Source organism: Salvia hispanica, chromosome 4, assembly GCF_029641045.1.
Source record: "Salvia hispanica isolate PSC_SH4W2 chromosome 4, Shi_PSC_v1, whole genome shotgun sequence".
NCBI classification, from domain to species: domain Eukaryota; kingdom Viridiplantae; phylum Streptophyta; class Magnoliopsida; order Lamiales; family Lamiaceae; genus Salvia; species Salvia hispanica.
This window is the reverse complement of record NC_142695.1, coordinates 11983326-12008790: the sequence shown is the minus strand read 5'-3', so window position 1 is coordinate 12008790 and position 25465 is coordinate 11983326. Positions and strand designations below refer to the sequence as shown.

General features: G+C 36.8%; 4 protein-coding genes across 8 annotated transcripts; 2 read left to right on the top strand and 2 right to left on the bottom strand.

Annotated features, from left to right (window-relative positions):
* Positions 1–3863: 3863 nt before the first annotated feature.
* Positions 3864–4502, bottom strand: LOC148927247 (uncharacterized). Its single transcript, XM_089056534.1, has one exon. It carries the CDS (start codon positions 4500–4502, stop codon positions 3864–3866), a length of 639 nt encoding a protein of 212 aa, XP_088912660.1.
* A 9009-nt stretch (positions 4503–13511) lies between these two features.
* P1R1 (transcription factor) lies at positions 13512–14784 on the top strand. The gene is made up of 2 exons (XM_048095427.2): positions 13512–13653; positions 14168–14784. The coding sequence occupies exons 1-2, from the start codon at positions 13622–13624 to the stop codon at positions 14631–14633; spliced, it is 498 nt and encodes a 165-aa protein (XP_047951384.2). The 5' UTR covers positions 13512–13621; the 3' UTR covers positions 14634–14784.
* Positions 14785–21140: 6356 nt separating this feature from the next.
* LOC125196097 (auxin canalization protein (DUF828)) lies at positions 21141–23279 on the top strand. 4 transcript variants are annotated; one of them, XM_089070256.1, is made up of 8 exons: positions 21141–21516; positions 21605–21679; positions 21750–21818; positions 21893–22244; positions 22334–22501; positions 22581–22639; positions 22744–22801; positions 22920–23279. In XM_089070256.1, the coding sequence occupies exons 1-8, from the start codon at positions 21322–21324 to the stop codon at positions 23135–23137; spliced, it is 1194 nt and encodes a 397-aa protein (XP_088926382.1). In that variant the 5' UTR covers positions 21141–21321; the 3' UTR covers positions 23138–23279. The 4 variants fall into 4 exon arrangements, with proteins under 4 accessions (XP_088926382.1, XP_047950422.1, XP_088926384.1 ...); XM_048094465.2 differs by having other exon boundaries at positions 21142–21516; positions 21608–21679; XM_089070258.1 differs by having other exon boundaries at positions 21142–21516; positions 22590–22639.
* Positions 23280–23464: 185 nt separating this feature from the next.
* On the bottom strand, positions 23465–25465 carry LOC125196098 (Acyl-CoA N-acyltransferases (NAT) superfamily protein). 2 transcript variants are annotated; one of them, XM_048094467.2, is made up of 5 exons: positions 25163–25465; positions 24795–24950; positions 24455–24550; positions 24140–24260; positions 23465–23787 (listed from the first exon to the last, which is right to left on the bottom strand). In XM_048094467.2, the coding sequence occupies exons 1-5, from the start codon at positions 25406–25408 to the stop codon at positions 23615–23617; spliced, it is 792 nt and encodes a 263-aa protein (XP_047950424.2). In that variant the 5' UTR covers positions 25409–25465; the 3' UTR covers positions 23465–23614. The 2 variants fall into 2 exon arrangements, with proteins under 2 accessions (XP_047950424.2, XP_088926385.1); XM_089070259.1 differs by lacking the exon at positions 24795–24950.

The following is a 25465-nucleotide window of genomic DNA, read 5'->3' as shown; positions in this document are numbered from 1 at the left end:
GTGTAAGGTTTCACCTGTTGGCAGGCTAAGCAGCGCTCCACAAAAGCTGCGACATCTCTCTTCATACAGTTCCACCAAAAGGACTTCTTCAGATCCTGGTACATCTTTGTGCTCCCGGGGTGAACAGTGTATGGGGTTTCATGAGCTTCGCTCATGATCTCGTTCCTAAGTCCCTCGTCGTTCGGCACGCACAGTCTCCCTTCAAAGGTGAGAGCATTATCGGAAGCCTCGCTAAAATTTCTGGATTCACCGGTTCTCACTTCGACTCGAATCTCCTTCAATCTCGCATCTAGCCGTTGTGCTGCAACGATCCTCGTCCTTAGATCAGGTTCTACTACTAACGCGGCGATTAGGCCTTCCATGGTATCGGGTGTTCTAACTACTTCTATCTGCAGCTTACTCAACTCTCGTACTAAACTTTCATCTTCTGTTAGAAAAACAGCGAGTTGCGAATGGTCTCTACGGCTTAAAGCATCTGCTACTACGTTTGCCTTGCCAGGGTGGTAGTTGATACCACAATCGTAATCCTTCACTAGCTCGAGCCATCTCCGTTGTCGCATGTTCAGATCCTTCTACTCGAAGAAGTACTTCAAACTCTTATGGTCCGTAAAGATTTCACACCTAACTCCGTAGAGATGGTGCCTCCAAATCTTTAGGGCATGCACTACTGCGGCTAACTCTAAATTATGGGTGGGGTAGTTCAACTCGTGCGGTTTCAACTGTCGCGACGCGTAAGCGATCACCTTATTGTTCTGCATCAACACGCATCCTAATCCGACCTTCGAAGCGTCGGTGTATACTACGTAATTCACTCCAAGCTCTGGTACAGCTAACACTGGTGCGGTGGTCAGTTTCTCCTTCAAAAGTTGAAAACTCGCTTCACACTCCGGCGTCCAATTCACCTTGATTCCTTTCTTGAGCTGCTGGGTCATCGGTCTCGCTATCTTGGAGAACCCTTCTATGAACCTTCGGTAGTATCCTGCCAAACCCAGGAAACTCCGAATCTCGTTCGGCGTCGATGGCGACTTCCATTGTTGCACCGCCTCAACCTTGGCAGGGTCCACTCGGATTCCTTCTGCTGACACGATGTGTCCTAAAAAGTTGACTTTCTTCAACCAGAATTCACACTTGCTGAATTTGGCGTACAGCTTCTCCTTCCTCAACGTCTCCAGCGCGATTCGCAGGTGCTCTGCGTGCTCCTTTTCGTCCTTCGAGTAGACTAAGATATCATCTATGAATACTAAGAAGAACGTATCTAGGTACGGGTGGAAAACTCGGTTCATCAAGTCCATAAACACGGCTGGGGCATTCGTCAGACCGAACGGCATCACAACGAACTCATAGTGACCATATCTGGTACGGAATGCGGTGTTGGGGATATCCTCCTTTCGCATTTTCAGCTGGTGGTATCCGGACTTCAAATCCATCTTATAAAACACTCCGGCTCCTCGGAGTTGATCGAACAGGTCATCTATCCTCGGCAAAGGGTACTTGTTCTTGAGGGTCAATTTGTTCAACTCTCTATAGTCGATACACATTCTCATTGACCCGTCTTTCGTCTTAACGAAGAGCACCGGTGCGCCCCATGGCGAAACACTGGGCCTCACGAAACCTAAATCCATGAGCTCTTGTAGCTGAATCTTTAATTCCTCTAATTCCTTAGGCGCCATGCGGTACGGTGCCTTCGATACGGGTGCGGCTCCAGGTTCGAGATCGATCGTAAATTCTAACTGCCTATCTGGCGGCGGTCCAGGTAACTCATCGGGAAAAACGTCCGAAAAATCTCGTACAATAGCAATGTCTTCAAGCCTCGCTTCCTCCTTCTCTTCTCCGTGGAGATAGACAAGGTAGGTCGGGCGTCCTTTCTTCAACATGGCGGTGGCTTGTAACGCGGAGACTATAGCGATTCGTCGGTTCATCGAGATTCCGTGGTACACGGCGGGTTTCGTGCCCGGGGCTTGTAGGGTTATTAGCCTCTCCTTACAGCGAATCGTCGCAAAGTTCGCGGTTAACCAGTCCATTCCTAAGATTATGTCAACGTCTCTCATCGCCATAACTCGCATGTCGTGAGCCACTAACCTAAGTTCTCCTAATATGATTTCTTCGTTCAAGCAAAACCGAGAGATCTCTATTATTCCTCCTACTGGTGAGGACACCATCATCCTATGTTCAGACTTCCTAGTAGGCAAGCTTAGGGTATGCACACATAACTCAGAGATGAACGAATGAGATGCGCCCGTGTCAAACAAAACAACAATAGGGGTATTGAGGATTTCGCCTATACCTGCTAGATTTCCACTCTCGGGCTTTCCTTGCTCAATCGTGGGCTGCTTCTGACTAATGGCTTACGCTCTATCCGGGGTGCGAAGTCTTGGGCGGACAGGCTGCTGCAGCCGCAGTGGCTGATTTTGGTTTGCTCCCGAGCCCGTGGGTGGCGCCCTCGGCTGCTGACGGAAACCCTGATGGTTCTGCCTCGACCCGTTTCCCTTGCTCGGACACTCCCTCGAGAAATGCCCATTCCCTCCACAGTTGAAGCACCTATTCGAGTTCGGCCCTCTACACTGCCCGAAATGGTACTTGGTGCAAACGCTACACTGGGGTGGTCTGGCACGGGGGTCGCTTCTTGGATTGAACGAAGTCTGTCCTCCTCCGCACGGCGGCCTGTTCTGAGTGGGGCGGTATCGTTTGTTGTCATAGTGGGTCCTACTCTCCTCCCATCTCCTCTTATGATGGTTAGGACGTGGCGGGGGTAATGTCATTGCGGTGTTCCCCGCGCTCCTCTCCTTTGGCATTGCTGCCTCTACATCGAGTGCGAGGGCTAACGCCTCGGCGTACGTAAGGGTTCCGCGGACTGCCAAAGCCATCCTAATCTCGTGCCTAAGGCCCTCACGAAACTAGTCGGCCAGCTTCTCATCGGTGTCGGTCTGTTCAGGCGCATAGCGGGTCATGTCACACAGTGCACGGTCGTACTCGGTCACAGACAGGCGTCCTTGGGTAAGGTTGTGAAACTCGGCTGCTTTCACCTTGCGGTAGCTCTTGGGTACGTACTTGTCGTAAACCTCAGTCTTGAATTCCTCCCAAGTCATCTCGTCTATGCGATCCTGGGGCATGGTCTTTAACTTAGTATCCCACCAAAAGTCGGCGGATCCGGTCAGCTGATGCGTCACACAGATCATCTTCTCCGCATCGTTGCACACCAAGGTCTTGAAGATGCGCTCTAAGGCACGTATCCATGTTTCGGCTTTTACGGGTTCACCCATCCCGTCGAAGGTAGGGGGCTTTTGGTCAAGAAAAAGCTTCACGACTTCCCTATCTACTCGTGGAGGTGGTGGCGGCGGCCTAGGTTGCGTCACACTTTCTTCCACCGAAGCCTGGGAGGTAGGTTCCTCGTTCCTCACGCTGCGTCTAGGCGGCATTCTGATTCATCACACTCGAGTTGTTAGCGCACTTATTTAAAACTCAAGGCAGCGATAGAGTACTTTGAAAGAGAAGAAAAGAAATTTTTAACTCATTTACAAGCAGGGTCTAAAGAAAGACCACACAATAACAGTTGTAAGGAAATTAGTCGCGCAAGAGAGAACATAATTAGGTTGCACCATAAGGTGAAAAAAAACTTGGAAGATAATAGAACGAGCAAGTATATTCACGCAATAAGGATGGATAGGAGTGAAGACGGCTTCATTGCCAGATAATAAAATGAAAGGTACGGATTCCCTATTAAATTTCAAAAAGTGATCTCAAAAGGTCTTGGTACAATGAATAGAAAAGAGCGATACCATCGCGGAAGAAAATAACAACATGAATAGAAGTTCTAGAATTCAAAGAAAACATGGGAAAGGAAAAACAAAATTTCTATTCGGGCACTAGACATCTCCGCCCTCGTCCTCTTCGGGTTCTCCCGACTCTCCGACACTCTCCGCGTTCGAACTCTCTCCTCTCTCGAACGATCCCATCTCCTCGTCCTTCTTCTCATCGCTTAGGGGCGAAGGGATCGAAGTAAGCATCTCTTCGGCCTCTCTTATGATCCTTCGAGGGGCCGAAACGCGCATCCTAAGGGTCCTTCTACGGGGAACGCGAGCAACGTGCGGTTCCTCGTCATCGCGATACTTCATCTGACGTGCTACTCCTGGCGAGTACCTTTGCGTTGGCGGATGGAGTGGAGGTCCGTCAACGGCGGCAGACATGGCCGGAAGTAAGACTCCTATTAGGCCGACGAAGTCTCCTCGAGGCGTGTATTTGGGCGGGCTAAACCAAGTGTAGAATACTGAGGCTTGAGCGGTCCACTCGCTCCAAGGGGAAGGCAGTATGTGGATAAGTCGCATGATTCCCTCGTGATGGGTAGTCCCGTACGCGTAAGCGTCCAGCCAATGACCATAGAAATCGGTGACGAAGTTCAGATGGAACTGCTTTCCGTCCCATTCCAGCTCTCTATAGCGCTCCACCGGAAAGTTCCTATTCTTAGCGTAACGGCGACGCATAAGGGCGTGATAGGGTTGAACCATCTACATAAAGGGGAAAAAGGAACAAGTCAGCACCGTCACAAAAGGTGGAAAAGAATAGAAGGTGTGTGATCTCAAATGGTGCTGCGAAAGTGTATAAAAGTCAAACGGTGATGGTACAAAGGTAGCGTCGCGTCCAAGGTTCTCGTTCTTAAGACAACTATTCGTGCGTTTTCCATTCGCGTTTCGTCGAATCTCCACATACACTAACGGCCTTATACTAGTCATTCCACGTTTCTATTGTTGGTACAAGCGCTGTGATCGTATAGCTAAAGCATGCTAGGTTCAAAGTCCAAGTCTAAGCATCGCAACATTTCAACATAATCTCACGTAATCACATTCGCATTTCAAAATTCTCACAAGTTCTCATTCAACAATTCACCATTCAAGAAACACCGCTTCACATTCATAATATTCCCAACTCCTAAGGATCATCATTTAAGAAGCATCGCTTCACAAGCACAACAATATTCTCAACACTTAAGGCATGCTTCTCACAAAAATGACACTTTCAACCAAAATTTCCAATAGCATAAAGTTTCAATCGTAGAAATATTTGTACCTCTTTCTTTGTGGTTGAACGAGACGAGTCGCGGTGTTGAGCCTTCCATATTCAGTTTATTAGCAAAAGATTACGAGACAAACTTATTTGAAAAGACTCTTGGGTACAGAGCGGAAAGAACTTGGGCTCTGATACCAACTGTAACAGCCCGCCCTCCTATGGTACAATAAATGCGGCGGCTGCTACCCAAACCGACTCTAAAGAAGTAAACCGGGGCTAGGGTTTCATTTAAAAAGTATTGACCAAAAGAATTGAAAGAATTATCAGAGTATTTAAAGCAATAACTTAACCTAGAAGGTTAAAAGAAAAGGAAAGGTATCATAAATGACGATCAAAATATCTTAAGAGTACGACATAATATCCAAGACAAAGTCACAAGAAAAGGCTAAGGCCTCAACTCGAAGTCAAGATGCAAATATCCCAAAAACAAATCCTAAAATGTATCAAATTCAGCGAAAGACGACCAAGAGAAAGAATAGCTATGTATGAAGACACAACTACGCTTGAAGTTCAACATATCCATATTAATTAGTTAACATGCTCAACACCCGCCACCGCTCGTCATCGTTCAACCTGCACATAAGGAAAACACATGCAGGGCTGAGTATTTTGAAATACTCAGTGAGCTCATTGCCAAAACATTTTATAAGTTATGCCACCCTTACCAAGTGAACTCGAGTTTTAAGCAGTTAAGAGAAATATCACGAGTATCAAAACATATATTTTCAAAGACTGGCCAGTCAAAATAATCCCCCATTTTCTCATCAAAATAACAATCACAACATTCCATGGTGCGACGAAAGTGTGGCCACACTTTTCGCCCACGAGACCGGCCGACTAGCAAGGACGGCTCTCGATCCCCTCGTGTACACAGCCTGGTAGGGCTTGCGGCCCATACTCAGACCCGAATTCGTATAAGCATATCCAATATCACATTAAAATAAACATAGGCATGGCATAACAGTTAAACCACCCTTATAACGCCAAACAATATTTTGATAAAATAAAGAGAGTTTTTAGAGTAAAGCCCACCTCGACTGCTTAGTTTTCAAGTAGTTTCGCTTTACCGTTATCCGGCTTCGCAACCAAAGTTTCACCTTTTAATTACATAGGCACATATCACAAATTAGGTTCAATACTACTCTTACTCATGCATGTCTCAATACTTTTTCCCTTTTCCCATTGGTTTATCTTATCATTACTAATTAATCAAGATCATGTTTATCTCACAAGATTATTTAGCCATCAAATACATACTACACAAACACTACACACACACACACACACGTCGCACACACACACACACGCCACACACACATACACGATATACACACATACATATTCCCACATCCCTTTTATCCCACTTGTACTAAATCAAGATGCATGAGGGTTCAAGAAGACCGATTAATCGGTTAGAAAGAAGAAAAAGAAGGAGAAGAAGAAGAATAAGAAGAACTCATAAACAAAATACCTCTTTAGAGAAAACGATCGGTAGAAACAAAGTAGAGACTTGGTTCTTCAAGAATCTTGGCGTTCAAACTCTAAATTCTCCTCAAAGGATGACAAAATATTGGTGTGTGGAATAAGAAAATTTGAGAGAGTGAGGAATGGTGGGGGACGAAAATTTGGGGTCTAGGGTTGGGGTCTTCTCTTATTTATAGTGCTCAACAAGATCTTTAGGTAATTAGAATAGAATATTTGGTAAGATCTTATTCTCCACAATTAAATAAATAAATATTATGAAGTAGGGAAGAAGAGTTAACAAAAATAGATCCTAGGGCAAAATCTCATGATTTTCGAAAATTAGGCTCCCAAAATAGCCAAGGTTTTGTTTTGGTATATTTTACGGAGTAGAATAAAATATCACGGGGCAAAATAAAAATAAAAATTCTCCCAACTTGGGATGAAAATAGGCGTCTCTATGCCTATTTAAATAAGGCATGGATTTTTAATATTGCCTAGAATAAGGTAAGGCAAGATCTCTTGAAGTATGGAAAGATTTGGTAGAATATATAAATTCTAGGTATGGAAGGAAATCAAATAAGGGATTAACTAAAATAAAATAATTCCTTCCTTCCCACAATAGGTGATTTTCGAAAATCACCCAGAAACAAAGGGGCTCGATTTTTCCCTCTTCAAAAGGAAATAATTAGGTCTTGGATTTAATTTGGATAAATATCCCAAGAATTAAATCAAATCCGGAAAGATAGAATTCCTCCTCTAAAAGGCCAAGGGGTCGAAAATTTCAAGAATTAGGGTGACAAGTATTTATGGAAATTTCCTCCAATATTCTCATTCACCCTTAGACAATTAATTTACCACACAATCTCATAAATTAATATATCACATGCCACATCATTAAATCAATAAGTTTGACTTTTCAAACTTTCAACGCAAACCCTAGACTCAACTTGACCATATCATCACATGAAATAAATGCATGCACGACTCCACGTCATCAATAATTAATTTTAGGGCTCTAAAATTAGGGTTCTAAATTCCGAGATGTTACAAATAATATCACGAACTTTACCCCGGGTTTGTTTTTTCCACGAATGAAAAAATTCATGTTATTTTAATAGATTGAAGAACAATTTTGGAGGGTGTGCTTCAAGAAAAACTATCTTCAAAGATTAAAAAACTTGAAGCTCTCAAAATTATTTTCGAGAAATTAAGAAAACAAAGTTGTATCATAATATTATTTGTGGAAATTTTTTCATTCGTGGGAAAAAATAAATCCGGGGTAAAGTTCGTGATATTATTTGTTAATTTTAAAGTTCGTGGGAAAAATCCAAATTTTTGAAAGATTCATGATATTAGATACCAATATCCCTTATCCATAAGGTAATTCAATTATAGATCATTGATGTGTAAATATTTTGTTTTTGTTGCATACTCTAAACATATTATGGCTCTTATAGGGTCATCTTCTAATGCTTATAACACCCTAATCCAAAACTACACCTTTAGATAAAAATGAGTGAATGAGATTAAAGCTCACAAATTTCAATAAATAGTAGACAGAATATGATCAAAAAGGTAATATCGTCATTATGTTATCATATGATAATTTTCGTGTGTTTTTTTATATCAACATAGTGTATTACAAATATCAACAATATGGCATGAGGATATCAACATAAGTACAAGAGAATATCAATACAGTTTTATTGATATTTTACATACACAATATTGAGATTTTACGTACACTATATTGAGATTTCTTTTTGCATTTGTTGATAAAATCTGCTTATCAACTTGTACGAAAATTAAAATATAAAATTATCAAATTTCATCACCCGAACATCGTCGGAACATATATAATTTGGATCTCGTTGGAATCCTTATAAAATTATCTTTAATTTGATCTATTTTTTGCAAAAAAATAATTTAAATCGACAGAGTTACGTAAATTTAAAGTTTGAGATGATTTTGATAAGAGAGAATTGACATTAATACCCTTTAAATTTATTTTAATAATTATTTAATTTTAAAACATAATACACTTGTCATTATTTTAACCATTGAGTCTCTTAATCTAATGGCTACAAATTAATTTTTTGGATTGTTAATTAGTTAGCAATTGATCATAACCCGCTCTTATATTATTTATATTGTATGGTTGTATTTGTCGCAACCAACCGAAGCTAGTGCTACTTGAATATTAGTATTATATTATTTATTTTATACAAAATTATAATAAATTTTACTATTTATTAAGTATTGAATTCCACCTTCTATTTTTGGATTTTGGATCTGCCATTGATGCCACGTAGTGCCCACATTAGTGGTGGTTAGAACACATTAGAATGGCGTGACGTCACATAAGACCATCTCCAACTATTACACTAGACTCAAACCTATTTTAGTGTAAATATCACACTAAATATTGATTTTACTCCAACCATTTACACTAAATCTAAACCAAAAAGAAGTTTAAACCAAAAAGAATATTCTCCACTCACTTACTTTTTATACTTTTGCAATCATATTTATATATTTTATCTAAATTGCTCACTAACCCCATAGCAATTTATCAATAACTTTGATTAAATTAAATTATACTATTAAATAACATAATAAGACTTATTAATTAATATGACTATATATAAAATTTATTATTTATTACATAAATATAATATAATTAAAAAATGTGTAATTTTAATTATTAATCTTTCTATTTTTTTTCGTATTTAGCTTATTAATATAACTTTTAAGTTTATTGTATCTTCTTAATCTTATTTTATTTAGGTCACGTTTCTTTTTATGCATATTTTTATTTTGATTAGGTTGTGTCTTTATATTTTTATATTCTTAATCATATTTTAGATTTTTAGTCTTGCTTTTGAATTAATTTTATAAAAAAAAACAAAAAAAAAACGTGTATAAAGAAATGGGCCAGCCCACTAATCAATAATTAAATAACATTAATAGAATTATTTAGGTTATTATTTGTTATCTTCTTCTCCAACCTGCTGTCTGGGTGTTTTACTGAATTACTGTAAGTTTTTTTCCATTCCTTTTCTTCTTGCATTTTCATTTCTCTACCTTCCCTTGTTCATTTCATAAATATAAAATGATTTGGACTTGAATGCAATAAATCAAAATCTAAAAAGTTTTTTGGTATAGTTTTAGTGTAAACCTAAAGATAGGTATTTTTTCATCAAAAACCTATAATAGGATTGGTTTTGCAGTACTGTTGGAGGTATTTTCCTACTGCATTTTAAGAACCTATATATCCGAAATCGCATATCGTAGATAAATTTAAACAACAAGAAAGTTTATGACTTTTACGTTCAAGGTCCAAGTCGGTGGAAAACTTAAATTTTGGACCAAAATTCGTGATATTAGTGACTAATTTAAAGGATGATTTCGGGTTTCTTAGTTTCTTTAACAACTAAATCAACTTATTCCAAGAAGTTATAGGATTAGAAATTAGAATTGTAACACATGCATGCATAAACTGATATGTCATATACGTACATATGCGTATATGTAAATTTGTGGCGCAACTTGATATGGGTAGCTAGAGGTGAAGAATTGATTGCTATCGTCCATGGATAGATAGTGAAAGGGTATTGCTATCTCAATTCTCAAACTAGGGGGCCTCGAGAATTAATGAGACACACGTGCATGGCTTCTTCGTAGATTCTTGAGGGCTACATCAATTTCATGCATCTTTATTACTTCTCCCGTCCAAAAATAGACAACATCCGACACGACACAAATTTTAATACACAATTGGTAAAGTAAGAGAGAGATAGAAAAAAAAGTGACTGAAGTAATTTTTGTGGAATATTGAAACCACCTTATTAGAGAGAAAAAAATTTCTTTAAATAGAATTAATCAATTTTTAAGGGAAATCTCAAAATGACAAATGTGGTCATTTTTAAGGGACGAAGGAAGCATTAAACCTTTTTTTTTTATTATGCTCTACTATCAATGGTCTTTACCTTAAGTAGGCCAAACATGTGGTAGTTTCCATTGGGTCTTTTCGATTTATGATAAAATTGATCTACTTTTAAGGGACATTTCAAAATGACAAATATAATTATTTTTGAGGGACGCAGGGAGTTTCAATAATTTTTATTATGCTCTTCCATCAATGGTCTCTATCTTAAGTAGACCAAACATGTGGTTGTTCCCATTGGGCCTTTCTGATTTATGTAGAATTCATGGTCTATACTCATATCTGTACTGTCAATAGTTGGATGGAATAGCCTAATCGATGAGCAACGTGATCGATTCATTTATTTATATTTTCTAAATTGTGAATACTCACAATCTTTTAAATTACAAGATCAATGCAGTTATATATATATTGAATGCTTTAGATTCGTTCCACGTTAAAAGATAAGTACTAGGACGCAGCTAGTCCAATGCAAGCCGCAAGGGATTCTAGATTATAATACTATTAAATAAAAAAAAATCGAGGGAATTAATCACTGTACGATAGTGTTGGTTGATGTACTAATTCGCATTTCATTATAAATGAAACATCCGAGTATAAGATTTTATATAGTGTTATTTTTAAAGTTGATGAAGAGAGAAAGTTAGAGAAATGAAAAAGTAGAGATAATATTGTTTCTATTTTTACGGATGTTTTTTAATAGGGAGGGAATACTATCTTTAAAATTGTAGCTACAATGAAGTATGATACTACACATTCACAAAAAATAGTCTCATTTGTGAACGGCACTACAGATTTTAATGAAAAATTGGTAAAGTATGAAAGATGGAGAAAAAATAGGTAAAGTAAGAGATATATGGAAAAAAGTAGGTAAAGTAAAAGAGAAATGAGAAAATGTATGTAAAATATGAAAGAGAAACATTCCACTTTTCGAAATGAGACTATTTTTTGTAGACATTCCAAAATGGCAAAATGAGATTATTTTTCATGAACGGTGAGACAAATTGTCACATATGAAATTGAGCACAATTTGCAAAGAAATAGCCCATTCCAAAATACTATATTTCTATCTATATAATTTATATTCTTTGAATTGAAACAAATTAGAATTCTCACTTTTCTACGACGTTTAACGATAAAATATTTTCCGGAACAAGTAAATTAAAATGCCTTTTGTCCACAAGCTTGTAATAATATGTCCGTGATCTGTCATTACATGCGACTATCTTCACTATAGAAGTAAAAAAAGAAAAAAAGGCTTTCTACATATGGATCGTCAAATACTCTCTCTGTCCCATTAAATATAAAACATTTGCGATTTTATGTAGTTGTTTTGTGAATTAACTAGAAGAGAGTAAAGTAAGAGAGAGAAAGAAAAAAATAGAAATAATGGTATTTTTATTTTAGGAAATATTTTATTTTTATGGGACGGAAATAAAACGACTAAGTGGATTGGATAAATGAAAATAATGGATTCCAGGAACTTGTACATTGTTTAGCTTTCTTAAGACAGTCCCATGTGTGCACATGCATCCCTCATCCAAAATTCATTAGTCTTAAATGCATTCGTGCGGGTTCCCTTCTTTCTCCACAACAATTTTTCTATGGAGTATAAGATTAGACTTGTAAATATATGGGTGTGTTAAACTGAAACCATTCTCTTATACTCCCACCGTCCTACTACTGTGATGGATTTTTTTTGGGCATGGTACTATTTAAGAAAATGATATTTATTAAGTTAAATAAAGAGAATAAAGTATGAGAGAAGAAAATGTCAAAGAGATAAATAGATAATAAAATAAGAAAGATAATATTTGAAAAAAAAAAAAAAAAAGAAATCAACCGCTTATGATAGACCAACCCAAAATTATTTGATGTACATTCAACACTCGAACAAAATCTACCAAGAATTTATTACAACTAACACCACACTTATCATATATCGACGAAGAGAGTTATTTTTATCTTACTTAAGTTTATAAATGCTGAAAGATACAGCGAATTCGAAGGGTCACGATTCATATTTGTTAGCAAATTATAACTAAGTTGACATGTGGCTCAAGGCTTGCTAAATTAGAAGTTTATAACTATTCATCTCTTTCGGTTAATTTGCTACTACTGTTTCGTACAAGGAAAATTATTGGCTTATTATCTCGTCATCTAAAGAAGATGGATGTCTAAATCAAACATATTTAACTAATTGTGTGATCAAATTATTTTATTTTGCTGTAAACCCACGTTCTTGTGGGATAAATGATTGCTTCGTTTATCAATATATTTTAAGAAGTTCAAAAATATAACGCCTTAATTAAACTCATCTTATTCTTGTAGAATTAATATACGTGGATGTTGTATTGACACAAGGAAGGTTGCAAATGTGAGGTTCAGATTGCATAAAAAAGGCATGAAAATATAAGGATAGGATATAATCAAATGCAAATCTATATACAGTACAAACTCAAAACTATGATCTGAACCGTTAAATTTTAAGACTTGATGACAACAAATGACAAATAACGTCAGTAGAAAATGTCAACACAACGTCAAATTGTCAACCGGTTGACATTGTGTTGACATTTTCAGTTAACGTTATTTATCACCCGTTAACATCAAATCTTAAAATATAATGGTACAAATTATAGTTTGGAATTTGTAAAAAGGATGCAGTTTGCATCTTATCACTACCCTTTAATGATACGTACTATATGGGCATAAACATATACTACTCCCTCTGTCCCACAAAAGATGTCACACTTTCCTTTTTTGGAAAAAGTTCTCTCTCACATGAATATAAAAATTATATTTTCTCTCTCCATTTAACACACAAAACAAAACCTCCAAAAATCTCATCTCGTCCCACAAATGTGACATCTTTTGTGGGACGGAGGGAGTACTAATCAACATTCAACACCATAATGTCAACTTATCTTAAATTAGGGTTTTGACATATGGGCCATAGAGTTGCATGTGCCCGCATGTGCTATCTTTCTCTCACTGACCCACCACAATCCACTTCTTTCTCCTCATAAATTGGCTTTATTCACTAATTTCTTTTCTCCCCTCTTTCCTCTCTTTCTCAGCTTGCCTTTTGTTGTAGTTAGATCCCAAGAAAATTTCAACTATTTTCTCTACATTTTTTCTATCGGGTCTATGCTGCTATATGTTCGCAAGATGAAAGCGAGGTATGTACCTATTTATCTTTCAGAATTCATTAATTAATTGCATACTAGATAATAGCACTAAATTAGCTGACCTTAGAAATAGGCCACTCATCCTCGTAAAAGGATTTATAAGGATGAAGGGTTATCCAAATATATATAGATTAGACAGATCCCCAAACAAGAATTGAATTATTTCAACATTCCCTTGCATGTGTGGCACATCGTACTTTCACACGCACAGACAAAGAGATCCACATCGACTTGAGCATGCCATAATGCTAAGTAGAAATGGGTCACTACCACTCTTAAAAGACCTTATATAAGGGAATTGGACAGGGTTTTCCTTTTCAATTTAAAATTTATTATCCAACTAGGTAGTGCAATTGGAATAATATGGTTAATAACCAAACAAAGTGTTTTGGTTAAATTTTATGGGTCATGTCCTCATGCAGTGTTCCTCATTTAATTTCACATACGATAAAATCGTAAATTAATGCTGCTTAATTATTCAGAACAATTAAAATTTTATTGATAGATCATCACTGAAACAAGAATTCCTGGAAAAATGGAGAAAGGGTCTTCAAATAGGAAGTAAAAGCAAGGAAGATTCAACCATTCTAGAGAGGAAAGACGCCATCAAATTATCAGCAGATGTGGCCATCGCCGCAACCAGAAACGCCGGCACCCGATGGCGACAGGCGCTGCTGTGCGACGTCGTTTCCAAAAACCTGACCAACAAACACGTCGTCGAGCAAATTTTAGGTTATAAATTGAAAAACACAGCGGCGACTACTAGGCTGACCACCGCATGCAGCCGGAGAATTTTGAGACGTGGCCAAAATCATCGTCGTCGGAAGAGGAGCAGAAGCCGGGCGCTTCGGAAGCTTGTACCGGGTGGAGAAGAAATGGATGGGGTTTTGCTGCTTCAAGAAACGCTCGATTATATTGTCTCGCTACGAGCTCAGGTGGATGTCATGCGACGCCTTGCTAGCATCGCCTGATCATCAATCTATTTTTACATTAAAACCCATGTCAAACACAATGTCCTGTGCATCTACATCTCTTAGTTTTTACTATCATTTTTATTTTTGGATGTAAATATTATGTGTGTACGTAATTAAAGATGAAGGAATGAAAGAGTATTCATGCTAATTACAATATTCATTAAATTTCTGATTTTTAGTTTCAATGCTACTCAGACAAACATCTTCTATCAAAACTTTTCTTTGGAATTATAATTAATTATCTAAAAATGCTATAACTTATATTAATAAAGTTGTCTAAGGAAATTTATTAGCCAACTAAGAACGTTCATTGGTGTTATAAGTACACCACCTTCACTTTAAAAATTGGTTCAATCTTGAGGGATGCAAATGAAAGTGTCAAAAATATAAGATTAAGGTGCGATGGACAATTGTGACCTTAATTTAAAAAATTTCTAACGTAACTAATTGCGTCTATAATTTTTTTTCTTTATAAGATAAGTTTGTTGCAATGTTATCAATGGATTTAATTATAGTGGCACTGTCGCAGTTTCATTTCATTTTATGAAATGTTACAACCTTTTAAAAAAACTTATTTTGAATTTTACTGCATTTGAAAAACTAACAAGTGTCCGTGGGATATAGATATCAGGTGACAAAAATGCATTTGGCCTGCCGTAAGAAATTTGTATCCATCTATATTGACCTTATTATAATGTTTTTTTATAATATTTTAGTTTAATGTATATAATACAGAAAAAAAAAAATTGAATATGTATTGTGCGTTTTTGAATTTGGGGTTGTGAAAACGACGATTGTCATATTCTAACATTTTGTATATAATGGAGCATATATGTTGCAATGCTAGGATATAATTAGATTCCTTATAATGTCAACTGTCGTATAGGTGGCAACTGTTATAGAGCTAAAAGATTTACTACTACTATTTTATTTGTTCATTGTTATACTATATTAGTGTTGTTAGACTTCTTAGGTAAGAAAACTTTTTGGCTGACACTACAACTTATTACCAATAGGTAAACCAAAACATATCTAAATTGTGAAATTGAATTTTGCTTCCGTGAGATACTGATTGAGTCACATATTGTAGTGTTCATGTAAAACTATTTAGTCTTCAATGCAAAAGACTTAGACTTATTTGTTTTTAGATTTTAAATGTTGTAAAACACATCATAAATATTCAAACAAAGCACAATATATTCGTTCTCTACTAACAAAGACTTTAAAAACGTTTTATTTTTATACCTCTTTTACTTTTTCAATAATGCGTTAAAATTTGTGTCAAACTAAATGTTGATCCTATTTGAGAACGGATGGAGGAGGTATATTATTCTCATTTGAAAATTCTCATGCAACTGACTTCTTAACATTGGGATGTGGGAAGAACCTATATATAGGCCAATGGCATCACTTGTCCGAAATAAGTTTTGTCTCCAATTATAATTGTCGAATATGAAAGTAAAGAGATACTATAAACATATCGTAAAAATTGATGTTCAAATGTTCAATTAATGGGTGGGCAGGGCCAAGAGCCCACTAGGATTAGGCTATAACTTGCGACAATCACAAACATCCTAACCCAACATGAATTACGACACTACTGAATTCAATGGTTTAACCAACAGAGTTGTCGATTCAATCTATTTTCGACAAGGAAAACTAAAATATCTAATTGAAGTCAAACCAATAAAATCAATCGTATTATTTCCTCTGTCCACCCTTTAAAAAAATCATTTTTTCATTTTGGATTATCCACAATTTAAATAATTATTTATTTTTTTCCACTTAATTTGGTATATGGGTTCTACTTACATTCCACTGATATTTACACTCACAATTCATTAGATCAAGAATAACTTAGTTAAAAAATTAATGAATTTAGACTCATAATCTTGTAGTCACGAAAATAATTTTTCTTATCACGATGTGTGCAAAGGAGTTGTAACTATTCTAATGGAGAGTTTCGATCGCTTGATATTTGTTATTTGGTTGATTACTAGTTTTTGCGTCTTCTCTCACATCACAATATGAAAAGAGCGAAAATTGTCTCCAATTAGAACAAGTTATATCAATAATTAATTATATGTAGTGTTTCCCATCTCCTTGAAATAATACTTCATATCATTTTGTTAGTATGTAATTACAAATTCACATTTAGAATATTTGTACTCCGAATGGAATTAGGAAAGTTACTTAAAAAAAAGGTGGAGTTGCTTGGAAACTTAAGTGTAATGATAGCAATTGCCAAAATCAAATGATTATCACCATGATTTATCCCCTTACTAAAGCACATTTTACGTTTCTTTTTGAGCAATAAAGCATCAATGCTTAGTGCTAATTACTTTTAAAGTTTTAATAATGTTGCATCTCTATTCATTGCACATGCACTATTTGGAACAGCTTAATTACTCTATGATGTATGTTTTTCAACCTCCACGTATATTATAATTATTAGTATTAATTATTATTTCTGATTTTCTTTCTGTCAGTGGCTAAATTAGGTGTTAGAGACAGGTCCCTCACTTCATTATTTAAAAAAAAAAAAACTTAGGCAAGCACAACTTAATGCTGTCTTACCACATGATCTCGATGACTATTTCAAATATTTTGTAAGACCTCAAATCAATAATCTCAAAAGCTAATTTGTACATGCCCTTGTCGATCAACAACTTGAGACGATAACAAGCCTAGTGAGGAAAAGTGGTTTTGCTCATTCGTCCAACATCATTTCAATCTAAAAGCTAATCTTAATTTAATTTGTTTATTAAGGCGATAATCATCCATATATACATAGCATATATAGCATTGCTTTTGAGATATTATAATCTAATTCAGTTATATACATCTACAGCTTCTAGATACCACGTATGTGATTCCAATATAGAATCATAGATAACACCTCCTTTCCAGCTAATACTATACATAACATACACAAGTTTTTATTCCCAAATTGGTGTAAAAATTATGAACTTTGGTCATAATTTTGATAATTTTGTCAATTATTTTACTTATTTGTATTTGAAGGAAATTTTATATGCCATAAAAGCCGAAATCCATGATTTTTTTTTTTTATATATAAATTTGTATATATCATTCACAAAAGTTATTGATTTTAGCTTCCAAATCATACACAACTTTTCTCAAAATCTATATCAATTGGACAACTTAGAAAAATATAAAAATTATGATATGAGTGGCTATTTTTTAAAATCGGGTGATTCACCAAAATTTGACCAAACTTCGTTATTTTTACGGCAATTTGCCATTTTCTATTTATAGCGTAGCATTTTATTTATAGCGTAGCATTTTCTTGGCATCGGGACATGGCCCAAGACAGCTCTTGCTATTCCTTCTAGCACTTATGATGGTGTGTCTCAAAAATTGGCCATGCTTAGCTAGAGCTTCTGGTATGAATTTAAAGAAACCAAAATGAAGGGCCCAAAGAATTTAAAAACATCTGTTTATCTTTTTCAATAAGAGTCATTTTAATTAGTTTTTATATATGCTTCATGAGTGGCAAGCATGTGTGTTTTATCCCATATAAAATTGAGTGCTTTTCTCCAACAAAATCTAATTATCTACATAAACATGCATATATATGCCTGATGGGTCCTCCTAACTCCCATCAACAAAAAGAATTCCAAGCTATACTAGTCCAAAGTTGATAATTTTAAAATCTTTTCCAACGGTAGCTAATCACTTAAGTTCTTAACCAAGTACTTCTAGTTAAAAGTCTTGATGAGACAACACAAAGAGGTGGGTGGCCCGTTGAGATAGGAATTGCCTAATTTTATTGTCTAAAATTGGTTTAACCTGTGCTAAGGGATGGATCCTAAATTGTTACTCCCTCCGTCACACTTAAGCTAACATGTTTCCTTTTTAGTTTGTCCTAACTAAGATGACACATTTTCTTGTTTAAAAATTCTCTCTTTTCAATTAATACACCCAATCATCTTTTCTCACTCCTATTAAAATATTCATCTTTCTTTGTCTCTCTATTTTAATAAGTACACTCACATTTTCTCTCTCCAATTAAACACATCAACCAATAATTCCTAAAATTTCATGTTGGCCAAGAAGTGTGTCATCTTAGCCGGGACGGAGGAAGTAGTATTTTGTAAAATATTCCAACGTAGTACTTGGGTGAGTCTCTATTTTTTGTGTTCTTAAAAGATAGTAAGTTTTTTGCAGTGGAACATGGTACTCCTTCCGTCTCATTGAAGATTACTCACTTTCCCTTTTGGTTTGTCCCAATCAAGATGACCCATTACTAAAAATGGAAACATCCTTCTCTTTACTTTGTTCTCTCTCCTACTTTACTCTCTCCACTTCACACACAAAATAAAGTTGCATAAATTCCCGGACCGCTCAAAATAGGGATCATCTTTCTTGGGACGGAGGGAGTACATAACAAAAGAATGACTAAAAGATATAGTACTATGATACCACAACGAGTGAAGTAGAGGTCCCCAAACCGAACCGGCTCGGAACCGCCATCGGCGGTTCAGAACCGTGAACCGGAACCGCGGTGACGGTTCGGAACCGGGGCAAGGTTCGGCGGTTCCGAGGGGCCGGTTCAGGTCTTCAAAACATGACGAACCGTAACCGGCGGTTCGGAACCGTGAACCGGAACCGCGGTGACGGTTCGGAACCGGGGCAAGGTTCGGCGGTTCCGAGGGGCCGGTTCAGGTCTTCAAAACATGACGAACCGTAACCGGCGGTTCGAAACTGGCGGTTTGTCGGTTCCGGTAGGGTATAGGGTTTGGGCCTAGGGTTGCAGGAACCGGTCAGAAATCGGTCCTTTTCCTTTATTTCTTTTTTTTTCAATTGTTTCAACTTTAAAATATACAAATACAATTATACAATTGTATTTGTATATACTTTAATCAGTGAAGAAGACTTCTCTATAAGACTAAATAAGAGAGACTTTTGACAATTCTAACATGATTGTTGATGGTTAAATTAAAGAGACTTCTCTTTAAATTGTTATACAATCATGTATATTTACATTCATCATTCATTTATTAATTATTATTGTTTAAGTCTTCAAGTCTTTTGTAATTTCAATTTATATATAACTAATAAGTCCATAGATAAATTGTAACTTGTACTTATACATTTCAATTTTCAACATTTGTATTTGTAATATCGACATATCGTTCAAATTTGTATCAATAAAATTCCAATTGTCCAATGTCCACTTCTACTCCATTTGTATATTGTCATTCTCGTTTCATTTATTCAATAGTACAAGACTACAAGGTGTAATTTGTAATTAGTACTATAAATGAATAAATTTGAAAAAAAAAATCGAAATAGTGAACCGGCGGTCCAAAACCGGAACCGACCCCGGAACCGCCCGAAACCGGTTGGAAACTGCCAGTCTTGAACCGTGCGTTGAACCGGAACCGTCGGAAGCTATGGCGGACCGGTTCAGGTTCGTAATTTTTCCGAATCTGAACTGCCAGTTCCGAACCGGAAACCGACGGTTTTTGAACTGTGGTGACCTCTAGAGCGAAGTCTGTTTGTGGTGAAAGGTGAATGTATTTTTCAAACCATGGAACAGTACCAAAACACTCTTTGGATATGCTAGATTTCAATAAGCTGTTGTTCCAGATCATTAGTTCCCACCTTTGAATACATGTCAACTAGTTTGTGATAATAAAGCTCTCTTATTATTCAGTTCAACATGTTCAAACCAAATATATAGTGGTTGATAGATATTTCATGAAGGAGAAACTTGAAGCTGACTGAGATTGTGCAGCTTCTGTTTGTTCATTTTAAAGATTAGTTGGAAGATATTCTAATTTTGGTCTTGAACTCAAGGAGGTTCACCGAAGTTTTGAGCAATTTGCATATATGTTCCTATCTTCTGAAATTTTCTAGTCGAGGTATACTAAAGTGGCAATATGATTTGACGCGTCTTACTAATAAATCTTTGACAAATGGAAGCATATGGTTTTGGAAAGGATATATAATCGAGAATCAAATTAGCATTGAATCACATTGATTCCTTTACTTGTATATCTCATCTTGTAATTGCATTTAACTTTGTAATTGGCTATATACAGAGAAAAAATATTCCTTTTCTCCAAATAAGGATCCAATACTACTGATCATCAATGGTAGGCTACCAATCTCATTTTGGGTTTTTGGGTAAAATATACATATCTATAGGTTTGACTAAAACAAATCCAAATCACTTTCTTAAATTTTGTGAGTGAAAAAGGTACTAGATAGAGAATATTCTTTTTAAGTTTGGGGGACTCACTATTTGATATAACATTCACTAAAATGGGTTCGAGTTTAGTGTAAATAGTTGGAGATGCTCTATATATTCGAAAAAGCAGAAGAGAGAATTGAGAAAGAGGAGTAGGAGAGTGTCACGATAATAAAAGTGAGAAGAATTAATTTTTCATTTATGACAGTTACATTTGTTTGTCAACTGATACATGCATCGAATGCTTATTTAATGTAAAGTAACACAATTCAATAAGAGTGATTACAAGTAGTTCTAATGATGTGGTAGGCCCTATATTCACTCTATTTTTTACATATAGTTTTGGGTTCACAATACAGCTCCAAATCAACAACTTTATAGATGCTTATGGACCATTTGATGTATATTAAGCCACAAGTGTAAAGAAAAACCAATCTTACAATTTGGTATCCTCTTCTAAACTCCATGGCCTTAGCAAAAATGGATTCAGACTGCAATCCAACACTCTCTCTAGCTCATCCGGAGACGATGGATTTCCTCTCCCACGCTTGGTGCGACTTTGCAGTTCAAACTCTGCAGCCTCAGACACAGGACCGATCACTCGTTCTTCACGACAGCTCAATAAAGATACCAGAGAGCGATGCAAAGCCTCCGTCTGTAGTAAGTTGGCTGCGGAGCTTTAGCTTATTCTGTTATTACAAATGATGCATGTTTATGTGACAGAATATATATGCGTGCGTTTAACTAGCAGAAGACCAACAACAGTACAAAGTTAGACGATGGAGACAGTTTCTTGCCTCCATGGAAATCCAACGACGTTAAGGTAAAGAGAAGATAAAAGTTATGGTTCTTTGTTGTCAAGATTTGTGTAGCATACTGATATCTATTTTCAGTCATGGATATGGATGCAACAAGCTATGCACCCAGAAGTTAATTATAGCAGTTACTTCAAAAGGAAATGGGTAAGTGGCAAAGTGAGTGTGTGTGTGTGTGTGTGCTTCTGGTATAGATCTTCAACATGTAACTATGAATGCAGATGTCATGGAAGCTCGCGCCATTTAAACAAGTCCCGATAAAGAAATGGCTGAAAGAGATGAAGCAGAGGCGGAAGGAGGAGCAGAGATTACACAAGGCAGAGGTCCACGCAGCGATATCAGTAGCAGGCGTTGCAGCTGCACTGGCTGCATTAGCAGCAGAGAACTCAAAACATGGTGAGAGAGACGAGTCTCGTGCTGTTGCTTCTGCAGCAGCCTTGGTTGCTGCACAGTGCGCTAAGGTGGCTGAGGCGATGGGAGCCAAGAGGGAGCAGCTGAGCAGTGTGATAGGCTCAGCTATCAGCGGCACAACTGCCAGCGAGATGGTCACACTAACGGCCGCTGCTGCAACGTGTATGACCTATTCATTTCATATTGGGAAAACAAATTCTATGCATAAGATTGTTAGTCATAGCATCTTCTCACTTGTTCAAATATGCCAGCAATAAAAGGAGCTGACACTCTCAAAGCCAGATCACCGTGCAAGAACAGATTAAGTGGGAGTACACCTGTGCTACCACTCGAGGATGGTGATGAAGCTGATTTCAACTTCGAGAAATGCAGAGAAATTCTGGCCAAAGGTGCAGACCTCAATATTGAGATGGAAGACGGTATGAGTTATGATGTTTATTATAAGTTAAAGACAAATAAAAACACCATTAAATCTCCATCTATCTCTAATTCCCAAAGTTGAAGCAGGAAGGTATTTGCTGAGATCAGTGGCAGTGATCTTAAATAATGAAGGAAAGGTACTCATATTACTCAATGCTAATAGCATACAATTAAAACTGAAAAACTATCGACTTCATCGCGTTCCAGAGTTTCATCAAAGTTTCAATCTTTGATCTAACAGGTTGTTCTGAGGATGAAGAAGCTCAACATGCTAAACGCCTTTACAAGACAAAAAGAAAGTAAGTCCTTTCACATATCTAATCTTCAATCTCACTTTCCTACAACTCATAGTCCCCTCAAACTAATGTAAAAGTAACATAAGAGTCTAATGATGATTAACAAAATTTTACAATATAGGTAGTGTGCTAGACTGGCATGCAGAGCTATATAAAGATTCAGAAGGTGGGGATACTGAAACCGGCTACCTGGTCGTGTTATCCACGAACAAGGGGATGGTGAAACTGGATATGATGAGTGATTATGAGCGCTACAGAACATGGTCTATGACTATAAATCACATGCTAATGCTCTCAACTTCATTTACCAAGTATGAGCTGCAATTCTACAAGAGTTGAACTTCAACTCTACAATTTCTGGAATATATCTTCTCTGTCAAGAAAGTCCTCTTAAGGCATTGTTATTTAATATTTGTGTCTGTATATGTTTGAATATTGGTGATTCAATCATTTATGAATATAATCCTTCTATTTAAAACAATTTTTCAATGATTTAAAATCTAACATAATGATACGTTTTGTGCCTGATTTTTAAACTGTGTACATCTACAACTTCTCCTGCATAAGTTTTTTGCTTCGATGAGTGCATCTAGCAAGAGGTTTACTATTTGTTGTTATCTTTCCATAATCCATCGAAAATGTTAGAACAAGAAGTCATAAGCTCGATTTGATACAGCTAATAGTAGATAGAAAGTAAGAATGCAAAGGTTGTATACAGATGATATGATCCAGAATAAAACTTTACACGAAAAAGAGTCAGGAAGAAAAACCATTAAATACAGAGAAATTTGCACTGGATAATGCTTTCATGTAGTATTACAATTGGTATGTAATAGGAAGACCTGTCCACAAAAGAAGCCTTCGGGGGCGATCCAAGAACCTAGCTTGCCATGCTGGTTCATCGCTCTCTACAGTGAAGCCACTTTTCAAGTAGAGATTTTTAGCTGCCTCATTATTCACAGCCACATGAACGTATAAGTCACTTATTCCTGTAAATTCAAGATTCATCAAAAAACTTAGGTCATTTCACAGCACATAACTACTACAATGATGCATTTTCTCAAAATAATAATAGTGTATACAGAGAAGATAGCAAAGCTGTTACTAGAGGATCAAAATTTTCATCTTCTACAAATTTGAAACGGGACACATTTTCGAGTTAACAAATAGTCAAAATAACTACTCAACAGAAGGAAATGCAGGAATTGACAATCTGAAATGGTGCGCTTAATAGTCAATTGGGTAGAAGTAATGCCTATGATGCATCAAATTGATAAACTGTTTAGGTAGCACCACCAGTACACACGAAGGCATGCAATCATATATTTACGAACTGCTTACCCCAGTCTTCCGCAACCCTCTTAGACTCTGCAATCAATTCATAGCCCAACCCATTCCGATGCAACTCTTCAGCCACGCATACGTTGCTAATATACGCCCTCGCAAAATCAGATCCAATCCCCTGGTAAAGTGGAAAATTAAGTCAAGTAAGAACTTTTCAGATGATCAACTGGATTGAGCTATAGTATGGTTTAAGAGAATAAGGATATGCCCTTATCAAAATATTTAATTCAGCCAAGTCATAATATTTTAATTTCCCAATTACCACTAGCCTACAGAAGAGAATACTAAGGAAATGTGCATGGATAAAAATACCTGAGGCTTCATTCCTACTATTTCATTAGGAAGGCCGACACACTGATTTAGATCCAGTGTCCCAACAACAACTCTGTCTTCTCCATTTTGTGAAAACTGTAATGAATGAAAGAGACATCAGGTAAATTCAAATATAAGTTCAACAAATTAGAATCACATGTGAATCAAGGAATGTTGAACGAAGAATAACTAAAAATCGACAATTTGATGATATTTAAACTGAGAGAAACTAGCTAATAACCAACCAGGGGATGTTACTATGAGGAAGTAAATTCAACCAATCTAGAAATTATGATCAAATTAAGTAGATGTAGATGAGGTAAGAAAAGAGGGTGCTTACTTTAGAAGCAGCACACAAGTCTTTGGAGACATTGATCATCCATGAGATGGGCAATGTAGCATTAATGCAAGAAACTTTCCTAAATCCCTTTCTCTTTCCGGATACACGTTCACATAGTGCTTCATACTCACTTTCAACCAAGTACCTTTTATGATCCTAACAGAACTTGACAAGTAGTAAGAAACAACATCAGGCTTCATTCAGTTGACAGTAAAATCAAACAAATAAGCCAATAACTAACGCACATAGGCATAATTTGAGGTAAAATCATCCAAATACAATTTTGAATTAGGCTAATTCAATCAAAATCGAGCACAGGCGTTGACTTGAAATAGGGGGGAATAGCGCAGTTACAGCATAAGACTCACTTCGATGCGGAAAGTTTGTTCGTTGAAGTCGTAGAAGGTGCGGACGCGGAGGCGAGCAGCGGCTAAGAGCTCGGCTTCCGAGCACGCTGCTGAAACAGAGAGCGACGATTTATCGATGAGGGTGAGGGGAGTTGCAAATTGAGGTGCTGTTTGGTGGTTGGAGAGGTGGCAGTGAAGAGCGAGGGACGGGCGACGGAGGGAGGCGGCGGCACCGTGTGGAGGGGTAGGAGTGTGGTAGATCAACATCTCTCGTCTCCACCACTCAACCAATTCTGCTATCAATTTGATTCGGATCAACAAAAA